Raw genomic sequence first — 12,819 nt, forward strand, 5'->3', positions numbered from 1 at the left:
GAGCCAGTGGGTCGGGGCCTTTTTTTATGGGGGGCGGGGGCTGGGTAGGGCAGCCATTGATGGGGCTGGGAGAGTGGGCAGGGGATGGGGCCTGTCCGATTCAGACATTCAGCCAATTTGGCAGTGGCCAAATCTCTGAATCAGATTTGGCACAGTGATTTGAATCGCCAAATCAAATCACTGTCCTCTGAATCAGCTAAATTCAAATATGAAGCAAATACTAACTGCTACTCACAGGCCTACTGTACATACCTTTCTGTGATCTTATGGCCCGAGACCCTTGTATCTAACAGTTTACAGCCATCAGTAAATTTCATCAGCGTTCTTTGAAGCATAAATGTATCAGATCCGTTTTACAGATGGGAATGGGGGCATAAGGGCCAAATGGCCGAGGTCTCACAGGAAATCTGTGGGGGAGCCTGAAAAGGAAGCCAGATCACCTGAAAACTGAGGTACTCGCATCTTTTTGTTTATCCTTCCGACAAATGAATGAGATGAATATTTAGTTTGTTCCTGTATTATTTACTTAAGCAAGTAATTTTTTTAGTATTAACTACCCTTAAAAATTATAACAAAATGTGTTTGGTATTTAAAACTACAGGAAGCGGGACCTAGAAACTTAAGCACTATTACCACCTACTCTCCTACACTGCAGCATATATGGCTACAACAGGTTCCCTATTTCTCCTGACACTACTTCATACAAATACCAGTCAGGTGATCTGAGCATCTGTGGGCTCCTGCTATCCTACTAACTTCCACTGGATCCCCAGGCCCCCTTCCTGACTGAAGAACACTGCAGTTCTGTACATTTCACCTTTTTTCAGCTTTACCTACTTTTATGGGACCTTGAGAGGAACAATTACAAAAAAAAAGCACTTTCCCACTTAGCTTACCAGCGATGAGATATGGTCCCCATGTCTGGCTATTTGGAACCTATAGAAACCAGGTAAGTTACATAATGTTCCATTTGTATGCCATTTAATCAGTAAGTCAGATGATGCACAGAGCAAGAAACACTGACGGGGGAAGGGACTAGTTGTTATATGCAACAAGTCTGTAAAGAGGTTTCAAGTTAAACTCCTTAGAATAGCAGCTGTAAAATAATGAGGATCCTTTCCATAATCTACTGAAAAAGTATGCCATAACTCTGTTCTGCTGCCTACAGCTTGTGTGATATTTAGCTACCTCGGAGTTGCTTTTGTATGAATCTCCCTTCCCATGACCTCTACTGCCATGAGGCTCAGTGAAAGTAGCATATAAAAACACAGTGATAAGTAGCATCAGCACTTCTAACGCAAAAATATTTAACACCCTTATTCCTTCCGAGGTCTAAAAACTGAAACAAGGAAGTCAGGAATATACTGAATCATGATGAAGCAGAATAGTTCTTTGACAACAATTAGGTGGAACAGCTTTCAACATTGCCAGTCTCTCACAGGAAGTAACTATATTTGGAAAAGCGACAGAGGCAGTCAAAAGGTGCTTCTGGTTTTCTGAACAAAGAAACAACATTATAACTCAGAAAATTAAGCATGTTAGCAGAAAACTAGAACACCTGTTCTATTTAATGCAAATCGCCTATTTCTATTTTAATAATGTTTAGCATGCTTTCAAGAGCAGTCTATATATTGGAAGTATAAACTGCTTTTGAAAGTAATCGCTAAAAAAAAAAAATAGGCTGTCTTTTTTTCTTTTAAACCTCCAAAAATTCATACCTGATTAGATAGCTATCTTGAAATACTAATGGGTGTTAAAAAGACAATGTAAAAATATATTTATAAAACTAAATTGTGGCATAACACCAAGTTAAAAACACTATAAAAAGTGATAGAGTGGTGCTTCAATGTTCAGAATTCTCCATGAACTGCCCCACACTTGGCATCGATCAAAAGAAATAGCTTGCAAACTGTGCATCACAAACCACTGGGATTTCTCAGTGTCAGTCTGCATTTGATTCCCCAGATCTCTTGGTTCTTTTTGCTGCCAACAGTTGGCCTTGCAATGGTTGTAAAATGTGAACAGTTGATCTTTATGTGGGGGAGTGTTTCCTTCAAGAGCTGCAGGGCATTGTCAGTCACTATTCCAAAAACTTGAAGAGTCTTTAGTGTGGGAATTTCACCAAGTTCTCTGGAGAGAAAAAAACAAACTGATTAGTAGACTGCCCATGTGGTTTAAAACCTCTTAGCCTCATTCATCTGTTAGTCTTATTCTTCCTGCCTGAGAAGTTGGAATATAAAGCATTTCAAATAACTGTATCTGTTCCTATTTTAAAAAATCAGCTTATTTTATAAGTAAGTTTTATTGAAAATTTTATTAAATTTTCAATAAATTTTTAAAAGTTTAATTGCTCAGCCACATTGAATAGAAAGAGAAATTTATGTGTAATAAAACACTTGGTAAATAAGACAGGTTGTTACATGATCCTCACACACACAGACTGGCAGCTGATGAGGATGGCTGGATTAGGTGGTTATGGCTATTTTCTGTATGAAGTGTGACTTACAAAATAGAAGGTGATTGGTCTCTTAACATAAGCACAATAATGAACTTTATTAAAACAGACATTCAGAACTAGTGGAAGGAATTTCCCCTAGATTACCAGGTAAGCTATTGCAAAGTATCTGACCTCTCTTACTTTTGTTGTAACATTGGCTGGGTATATAGACCAGGTTATTTCATTACTCTACTGTTTGTCCACATGTCACTGAAGCAAAGTACCCAAATATGCAACCAGGCAGCAGATGGAATCATCATAAGGAGCAAATAAAATGCTTGCCAGAGCCACACCACTACACTGTGATAATGATCTTGGGATTCCCATTTGAACAGTCCAACTTCAGAAACAGATAAACTCATCTTGCACGCTGCTCATTTTTACTCCAACTTGATCTTAAATGACACTTTCACTAACTCTTTTAGTGACAACATGACAACAGTGGAGCTGTATTTTCCTATGCATCCAATATTTTAAGGCTCTTACCTAATGAATTGGACAAAACATTTAATTTACTGTAAGCCTTGCTTGTGCTGTTTAGAAAATAGCTTAAGGATTTTGTTCCTTAAGGGTGAGAGGCTTGCAAAGCCCCTTTCATAGGCTTCTGGTGCCCATTATATTTATCACTAAAGCAATGGGTTAATATAGCTGTTGCTGTGATGCACATTCAGCAAATTTATGGTGCTATAAAATAGTGAATTAGTCACAAGGATATTCCACAAAAGATGCACCTCCTACCATGCAAATGGAAGGTTGGAACAGCTCGTTTTTAAATTCCTTCAGCTAAAAAACCTGCCCTGGCCAGCAGCTGAGGGCTACTTGCCCTCAAGAGCTTCTGAGGCCCAGCAACTTGGTATCTGGGGACACTAGCGCCTTGTGTCAGGCTAAACTGCTGAAGCAGCATCCCAAATTCACTCTTTAAAATACCCCCAAATCCATGTTCTTTCACAATTAGAACGAGAGAGAGAGAGAGGGATTGATCAGATGGGCAATGTTTTATTGTTATATTTACAATGTTAAAGCAATTTGAAAGCCTACCAGTGTCTCTAGCATCATAATAAAATAAATCCTAAATATCTATATATTTTAATGTTTGCTTTTGGTTCTATCACATGGTGGGTGTGTGATAGGGGGATGTAGGGTTTGCAGGAGTGGGGTAGGGGGATGTAGGGTTTGCAGGAGTGGGGTGGGGTGGGGGGATGTGCGTGGGTGTGGAGGGATGCAGGTCAGTGTGCGGGTAGGTGTAGGGGGACTGTGGGTGTGGGGGCTGCTTAGGAGGGGTAGGTCCCCTGCCCCCCACAGGGCAGAACAGCACCACACAGCACATGAACTGCCCTGTCTGCATGGTTCCAGCCTTACTGCCCCAGGGGCTACAGCCCCCTCCCCCTGTTTGTTCTCCACCCTCGGGAGACTGGAGACAGCAGGGGAAGTCTCCAGCCTCCTGCTCATTCTTCTGTTCATCTCCAGCCTCGGGAGGCTGGAGATGAACAGGAGGCTGAAGACGAGCAGAGGGAACATCTCCAGCGTGTCTCCAGGGGCTTGTTTCCAGCCCCCTGCTTGTTCTCCTATTTTGTCTCCGATCCTCCAGTTTGCTCCCGCACATGCCTCTTGCAGCATCTCAAAGGGGTTTGAGATGCTGCAAGAGGCACATGCATGCTTGTCTGGATGCTTCTGTAGAGTTTTATCTCTATCATTCAGTGCACAGAACAGGGCAGTTTGAGGGGATGAATTGGCATTGCAAGGCTGTTATCTTAGAAGCTGTAAGGTGCATAAGTGAATAAGACAGATCTGTAGGAAGAAAAGATGGTGTCATGGTCAAGACAGATGAATATCTTCCTGGAGAAATGGGATTCAGGCAAACAATCCCTCTTAAACACTGTTTCTGTGCAAGGCTGGGAAGTCACCAAATGGTCTATTATTTGCTGGATGCCTAACTTAAGGCACCCGAACCTAACTTGCAAAAGTACTGAGTACTTGCAGCTTCAGTGGAAATCAGACAGAGCTAGACTTGCAGATATAAAGTTCCGGGTAATGCTCAGTGTGCTGAAAAATACAAGTCCTGGTCATTTCAAAATTAGTGGATACTTCTGTCCTTAATTTATCTGAAATCACTGTCAACTCGATAGGAGTACTATAAAGGACTCTTACAGAAAATAGTTTGGTAATTAGGACAACACAGAACAACATTCATAAATTATTACAGAGGTGCTCCAAAACAGTCACCTACACTACTATAGTAAGAAGAAATGGCTTGATTTAATAAGGAAACATCAGGAAGAGAGAGGATCTCTCAGGATAAGCCTAATCACATGATTCATCAGCTTGAGCTGGAACTCTTAGATGAGTGCTTCTCAACTGTTTTAGCCCATAACAGGGTGCTTAGTGCTCCTGTTACTTTAAGGGGAGAAACTGCAGTAGCTAGAGCCCAGGCAGCTAAACACGTACCAGCTGTAAGAGGGAAGGAAAAAAGATGCTGCTGCCTAGCCAATAAGTGGCCCATTAAGGTAAAGGGCACACCTGCAGCAGGTCTGGGGAAGTCACCTGACCAGAGGGAGCAGGGCTTAGGGAACATAAAAGCCCAATTTTGAACCTAGCTAGGCAGTCTAGCCTGGAGACTGCTGAGAAAAGAGCTCTGGGGCAGGAGGGTTGCAGAGAAGCCCCTGGCTGACACCTGGATTGCCCTAGGAGTAACACAGGTAGAATGCTGCTGACTCGCAAGGAATACAGCACGGGGTAGGGGGAAGCCCAGTGGTACAGCCAGTGACCTGGGGTTATGTTTGAACCCCATGCAGGGCTAGATTGTGTTATAGTAAACCTAAGCCCACTGGCTATAACTTGCTTATACTGGTGGTTTGGGGGTAGAGGAGGTCCCAAGGTGTTTAAGGGGCATGTGGCTGTTTGAGCTCTGCCAGGGGCTGGTCTTGAGGCACTAACAGATAGCAGCTGTGAAAGGGCTGAAACCTGGGCCAGTGTGTCCAGAGCAGGGCAGAGACTAGGCCAAAAGCAGACTCTGTGCCTAGGAGCAGGGCAGAAGCTAGGTCCAGCACAGTGGTCCTAATTTAAAATGCCCAGCCAGAGGAAAAGGGCAGAGCTGAGGCCCCAATGAAGGGAGAGAGACTGAATGACAACATCTGTAAGTCATAGGCATGGCTATGATTATAACACACTAATTACCTTTAAAGGATAATTTTGCTGGCCCCTTAAGGTGATTAGTGTGTTAAAACGCAGCCTGATAGAGGGCTGCTCCAGGACTCCTGGGCAGCCTCCCTTTTCCAAATTATTTACATCAAGGCATGGCCGGTATGGGGGGAAAAAGGGGAGGCTACCCAGAGGGCTGGGATGAAGCAGAAGCTGTGTGGCCACCAGGGGGCATCATGGCCACACCTGGGGTCCAGCACTTGCTACATACTCCATCTTTTTTTTTGCAATTTAGAACCACTGAACTGGAATATAGCTCATACTAGGTGACTGGAAGCAGGGCAGGACTTTACCCCCTTTCCCCCACCCCTCCATGCCCTGCTTTTTCCATTATCTACCCCCTCCCAGGTCTGTATCCAAGGAGGGTGAGCACTGTTCCTCTGGGGACTTGAATACCAGCAACAAAAACCACATGCTTTGTGGCTCCTCTTGCTGGTCCAGTTGAGCATGGGAGGAGGGATGGGGAACAAGGTGGGCTGAAAAGCATGGCCCACAGTTGCTTATCCGCTCATGTGCATGCACAACAGCATGCTGTTGGGAGCACAGGGACCAGCCATGTGCACTGCTGTGGAATACTGTCTGTGGGGAAACTGGGGTGCTTGGCACCAAGAGACAGGAAAAGCAATTGCTTACCTCCTGGCAGAGGGACTAAGCACTGTGGCACCCTGGTTGCAAATCAGTCAAGCTCACAACACAGGCCGCTTCCATTTGAGTTCACCATCTTTTAATTACTTAGTTACAATTTACACCTGCTATGTATATCCATATTGGAGAATGGGTGATACATTCATGCCACCTGGGTTTTAACAGATGTCTGCTGACAAAAGAAGGGCTAGACTCAGGAAAAATGGAGTCTGGCCCAGCTCAGCTGGGGGAGAGTGTTCTCAGGTTCTTTTGTTTCTGTTCCCTCCTCCCTGCTTCTCATCCAAGCCCATCTTCCCCTCCTGTTTGAATTACTAAGACTGTAGAGGCTCAGGGTCTTGGAGAAAAGATATTGGATAGACACTGTATATTTTACATGTTAACCAAAACTGTAAGACATTACTTACAACAAGGCAGCTGGAGATATCTGATAACATCGACTAAGGGACAGATGCTGTAGATAGATGAGTTGATGGAAATATTGAAAACATTCAGGTTTCAACATAACACTGTCACTGTAGTGGGAGAAAAAAAGTGCAGGTTGGGATAAGAGACACTTTTTTCAAGCATGCTGTAAGATGCGGACTTCAAAATGTTTCAAAAAATTCAGGGAGGAACGCTTGTTAAACTTGTATCTATTTTCCCAAAAGCTTTTTTCAAGAAGCTTTATTTTCTACTTGAACCATTTTCTTCTAGCATCCAGAAAGTGCTTTTGAAACGGACAAGGGGGTTACTTCTCCATAAGCAGGATGTCTTGCTAAGTTAAGGGTAGATACAGTACTTTACTGCATCATGCCATGTTGTTATGAATTATGGCTAGAAAATTACAGCATTGCACTGGAACAAAAATCTTTCCCTGCCCTTTAAAGGGTAAAGAGTTTGCTACACTGAATTTCTTACCTTAAATCTAAGTGAACGAGATAAGGGCATCTTTCTACCAAGGTTTTAACATCTGAAAAAAAGCCAGACAAACGATCAGCCAGTCACTTTTCAGTAATGTTATAAATTCTCCCTGCAAGCAAAAGCTACTTTTAAAGTTGCATGCGGTTTGAATTATTTGCTTCTACATCCAATCTCCTTTACTTGTTTTCTATGAAGATTAAGTATGTAAAAAGTTGCATCTTTTTAAAGATTATTTCTACTGCACTTGAAATATATAAAACCTATTCAGTGATGTTGTTCAATGCACAAGTTTTGGTTCCCCAGAAGTCCCAATAAAACTTTTTGTTCAAAGAAGTGTCCCTGAACTATCATTTCCATAATCAACAAACTCATTTTCTTGTTTAGTTTTAAAATTTAGTCACTTTTCTTTTAATATGGAAGAACTTCTCATGTATTCATGCAAGTGAAAACTATTTCTGCACCCAGCTCTTTCCAACATTTCCAGTACACTTTTAATTTTCACAGTGCCTGGGTTTTTGGATATCTCATGGTTTCTCTATGTAAATCTAGAAATTGTACTGCTGCTTTAAGTTCTTCTTTCAAGTCTACAAATAGTGTTGTTAGTTTGCCTTCAAATTGTAAGTTCTTTGCAACAGGTATCAGCTTGCAATTCTTTGAATTAAGCACCCAGAATGCCAGAACTCAGATTCCCAATGGTGGCCTCTATGTGATGGCAAAGCGCAAGTTGGATAGAACTGATACCAGCAGCCCAAGGGCTCTTACACTAAGTTTTATGAAGTGAGCAAATGAAAGCACACCCTTTCAAGCCAATTCCTTAGAAAGCATAAGAGTTCAGCACTGTTGCTTTTGCAATCAATCCTTTTGCATCTCCTCTTCCTCAGCAAGAACCCAATTCAGGGCAAAGGGTGTCCTATTAAGTTGGAGAAGTCGGAACTCCATGTTCGTTCATGGTAGACTGGGATATGTAGGCAGAGATGCATCTTCCTCTTAATGGAGTACACACTGAAGTCAGTGGGAGGTATACACAGAGAAAGGGTGAAGTACAGCATGGTGGAATAACCAAACTATCTTGCTGTTTGGCACCTTCTTGTCCTGTTTACTGATTGAAAAAATATGCTTCTCTTTAGGCCCAGTGCTACTTCTGCCCTTAGTTTCCTTTCCTTCTCCAGGCTCTATTTATTTCTCTCCCTCTCCCAGTCTTCTTTGCATTTCCTTTTGTGCAGTAACTCCCACTCCAGCTGCTCTAAAAGATCAACCATTATATAGTTATTGATGACAATTAACCTTGGAAAATTATCAAAGCAGGGAATTTTATCTCTGAAACACTGTTTCAGGCCATCTACAAAGTCGATTATTACATCAGTTCATACTTGCAGATCTGGCACAATCTGGGGATATAGTGAAAGTCACATGAGTACACCTGGTGAACTGAATCCATCTCACAGAACATGTTACAGCCCTGGACTAGGTATTTTAACAGAAAAGTAACTCAATAGCTAGACTTTCAGATCCAGGAACAGTCAAGAGTCTCTCCCAGCTATTGTAACTGAACAGGTACAAAAAGTGAAGGCCTTGGCAAGACAGGCAAGCCACACACAGCTTGTATCTATCATTACTACTGCCCAAAGCATGGAAGTTACTAGAAGTCATACAAAGAATCAACAAGAAGCCAGTGAGAAGCTAATGGTTGCCCAGTGAGGAGAAAAATTGTTCGGCTAGTTTAGCAGTCTTTGTGACAGCCCTGCGAGTCTGTTTGGTAACCCTAGGAATACTTTACTGGGGCCTAATAAGTCATTTCATGGAACACCAATTCTGAGTGCTACCTGATATCTGTAGATTCTGCCTGTATCCACTGAGGTTTAGTTGAGTTACTTTTGAAGAAATGTGACTGACTGCTGCTTGAACATGATCAGCTGTGAAGTCACACCAGGACAAGTTCAGCTCTTGCAATCTAAACACAAATGAACATATACACACACTCATTGGAAGCAAGCCAGAAACAAAGATTTGGGCCTTAAAAGCATTTCTGCATTATTCCAGTACTAAAAATCAAGTTGTACATGATACACCTAGTTTCTGCATCTGTCGCACCAAATGTTATGACATTAAACAAATGGCTCGGGGACTAAGAATGGACATCCTGGTAGTCGTTACTGCTTAATGCCTACTGGCACACTGAGCACCTGTTGTTCTGTGTAGCTAGTTACTTAGTGTGACTGTCTCTAAAGAAAAACAGATGAACTATATGTCCCTTATCCATTGCTAGCTTTAGAGTCATAGATTCATAGACGCTAGGGCTGGAAGGGACCTCGGAAGATCATCAAGTCCAGTCCCCTACCCCAGGGGCAGGAAGTCAGCAGGGATCATAGGATCCCAGCAAGATAAACATCCAAATGTCTCTTGAAGGTGTTCAAGGTAGCCTATAAGCATGCTGCAGGTTTTCCCTCCCAAGGTGGAGAACCTTACATTTTTTGGTGTTAAACTCCACCAGGTTCTCGTCCACCCAATTCCTGAGCCTGTCAAGGTCAACCTGGATCACCCTTCTGTCCTCGGGTGTGGATGCTTTACCCCTGAGTTTGGTGTCATCAGCGAACTTGGCCAGTCCACTTCTGACACCAATGTCTACATCATTAATGAAGATAAATAGTATACGCCCTAGGACAGAGCCTTGAGAGACCCCACTGGTCACAATGCACCACGACGATTGACTTCCATCAACCACTCCCCTCTGGGTCCTACCATGGAGCCAATTCCCCAGCCAGCGGATCATGGTGAGGCCGAGGCCACAGTAAGCCAGTTTTGCCAAAAGGTGATCATGGGATACCAGATAGAAGGCTCTTTTGAAGTCAAGATATATGACATCAATCTCTTCCCCTTTGTCCAGGTGATAGGTCACCTGGTCGTAAAAGGAAATGAGATTGGTCAAGCAAGACCTACCCGCAACAAACCCGTGCTGGCTGTCCCTCAGGATGTTGCCGTCAACCAGTCTGTTAAGGATGGCTTCTTTGATAATTTTTTTCCAGACCTTCCCTGGGATGGAGGTCAGGCTGATGGGCCTGTGGCTAAACCAGTTGGCCAATTTATAAGATTCTTTTGAATAGGGGTGCACTGATGGCAGTCATACTGGCCAATGCTGATGCGCAGCCAGTGTCTAGCCAGTAAGTCGGGGCAGGGAAGGGAAGGGGCATGGGACGGAGGGGGAAGGGGCATGGGATGGCCAGGTCAAGGCCCCCACTGTGAGGGAGGAAGTGGGGCAGGGTGCAGAACAGAGCCATGGGCAGTTCATCTGGGGGATGCGGGGAGGGCGGGGCAGCTCCCTACCACTGTGTGCAACCTTGGGGGAGGCATGGGGGCCATGTGCCCCCCGAATCTGTGCATGAGGCGAGGGTAGGCTGCCTGCTGCAGGCTCGGGGCCGGGGGCTGCGCCAGCATCTTCCTAGTGGGGGCTGGGCCAGGGCTGTGCTTGGGGCGGGGCAGATAGCGGTGCTAGGCTACAGGGTGGGCTATAGACACTCCAAAATTCCCTGTATGTCCGCCTCCCAGCACCACCCCCCCATGCGCCCTGAGCACAGCCCCAGCCCAGCCCCCCTGCCAGGAAGAGGCCAGTGCAGCCCCTGGCCGAGCCTGCAGCGGGCAGCCCTCCCTCACCGTACACACAAATCCAGGGGGCACATACCCCACATGCCTCCCCCAGGGATGCACGCAGCAGTGGGGAGCTGCCCCCCTTCCCATGTCCCTGCTCCTCCTGGATGAGCTGCCCACAGCTCTGTCCCATGCTCCAGTCCTAGCCCCACTGTGTCCCTCACTGTGGGGACCTTAACCTTCCCCCCTACTCCCCTTCCCCTCAGACTTACTGGCCGGACGCTGCTCTCCAAGCTGCCAGGCTGCATTCCTGGCTGCGTGCATGCTGCAGCTCCATGCATACGCACAGCATTTATCAATATTTTTGGCTGCACCGGCCAGAAAAAGCCAATTGCCATTAACGTCAATTTTACCGGTGCCAATCCAATATGGACTAATATATCAGTGCACCTCTACTTTTGAACAGCATATTCAAAGACTACCTGGTTTGACTGCTACTCTCCCAACCAATTTTGCACATGTTGCTTGCCTTAAGTTGTGAGGTCTCTTCAGCCCTGTCCTAGGTATTCCTTTGTGGCCACTGAAGCCATTAGAGGTACAGTAAATCAATAACCACTATTAATGGCTAACCAGCACTACTGAAATCTTTTGCTAATCTCTCAATAGGCAACTAAGTGAATGGGCAAAGAAACCAGGCACCATCTCCTCCTTCAGAAGGTTTCTGAAGAACAGGATTAAAGCACGCTGATGAGGTAAAGAAGCATGTACTTTTGTGTGGCATCTACTCTGTGTTGTTAGGTAGTTCTGTATTTTAACATGGTAGGTCCCAAATAGGATTGGGCCCCATTGTAGAGATGGCGAGCAAAGGCCCAAGGAAGCGAAAGTTTTGTTTATACAGTTGCTGTGCTGGCTGATGCTCAAGTCACTTGCCCAGCAACACACAGGTAGTCAGCTGCACCAGGACTAAATCCAGCTGACTAGAGCACCCGCTCAGTGCTTTAACCACAAACTGTCCTTCTTCCTATTAGTAGATCAGAGCTTGAACCTCCAGAGCTGCCAGTTCTTGCAGTGGGTCCACACAAGAACTAGAAGACCATATGTTTTTGAAGGATTATTTTAACAGAGATGTAAAGCCATGATCTTTTCTGCTATCAAGTTTGTGCTCTGCGTGTAGAGACTTGTCAAATGCCACTCCAGTTTAAGACAAACTTTCTCTTTGGCAATGTGACTCTTCACTCTTTCATTAAGGAAATCAAACTGCCATAACAGAAATCCAAGGGACACAAACAACTTTTGTCCCTGAATGTATCTTTAAGCAAGATGTCTTATAATTATAAAACATTACCGGAAAGAGGTCTTAGCTATGCAGAAAAGGAAAAAAGGAAGTAGTTTAATAGAAACATGAGTAATCTGGATTTTTAACAAGGAACAGCAGCCTGCAAAACAAATGAATAAATAAATTGCTCCCTACCCAGAACAGATGCTCAACATGGTCTCCAGTGCTTCTGCAGAAAATCCAGAACACCCTGAGAGATTTAGTCGCACCAAACTGGAATTCTGAGCAATGTTCCTGGAAAAAAGATCAGACACAATATCCCAACATTTTGTTCTCTCCTAGCATTCACCAGTAATGCTTCATTTTCAAAAGCAAAGGTCAAAGCTTTATGATTGCCAAGAGGGTCAACAGTTCCATCTCTATGGATATGAACCCTGAGATCCTTGATTCAATACGTTCTGTAACTGTTTGGATGCATCTACACATTCATTAATGTGTCATAGTTATGGCACATAGAATGTGTAATAGGTGCTAACCTAGTGCGCTGTAATTGGCACTACTATGCATTAGCACAGATGAATGTTTTTTCTGTGCAACACTTACGGAGCATTGGATTAATCTACTGCATATTAGCATGGGCTTTGCCTGTCATGCTAATGCACACTAGAATTACTCCAATGGGCATTAAGCATCTCGTGTAGATGTGCCCACTACCTGCTGA

General features: G+C 44.2%; 2 protein-coding genes across 4 annotated transcripts in view; one reads left to right on the top strand and one right to left on the bottom strand.

The window, feature by feature from the left end:
• NADK2 (NAD kinase 2, mitochondrial) overlaps window positions 1–12,819 on the top strand; it is a 65,002-nt gene that overhangs the window by 46,470 nt on the left and 5,713 nt on the right. For 2 of the 3 annotated variants that reach the window (XM_025213532.1, XM_025213531.1), the window contains exon 11: window positions 11,489–11,574. In XM_025213532.1, coding sequence (XP_025069317.1) covers window positions 11,489–11,570 — 82 coding nt within the window. In that variant the 3' untranslated portion in view covers window positions 11,571–11,574. Of the gene's footprint in view, window positions 1–11,488; window positions 11,575–11,850; window positions 12,248–12,819 lie in introns of those variants that run through there. The other variant, XM_025213530.1, reaches the window with a different exon arrangement.
• Window positions 943–12,819, bottom strand: part of SKP2 (S-phase kinase associated protein 2) — a 26,029-nt gene continuing 14,152 nt past the window's right edge. The window contains exons 6-10 of the mRNA XM_006031876.3: window positions 12,294–12,392; window positions 9,064–9,191; window positions 7,238–7,289; window positions 6,745–6,852; window positions 943–2,130 (exon numbers count right to left, since the gene is read on the bottom strand). Of these exons, the coding sequence (XP_006031938.1) occupies window positions 1,917–2,130; window positions 6,745–6,852; window positions 7,238–7,289; window positions 9,064–9,191; window positions 12,294–12,392 (601 nt within the window). The 3' untranslated portion in view covers window positions 943–1,916. The remainder of the gene's footprint in view (window positions 2,131–6,744; window positions 6,853–7,237; window positions 7,290–9,063; window positions 9,192–12,293; window positions 12,393–12,819) is intronic.

The sequence above is a fragment of the Alligator sinensis genome, unplaced genomic scaffold, assembly GCF_000455745.1.
Source record: "Alligator sinensis unplaced genomic scaffold, ASM45574v1 scaffold175_1, whole genome shotgun sequence".
Classification (NCBI taxonomy): Eukaryota; Metazoa; Chordata; order Crocodylia; family Alligatoridae; genus Alligator; species Alligator sinensis.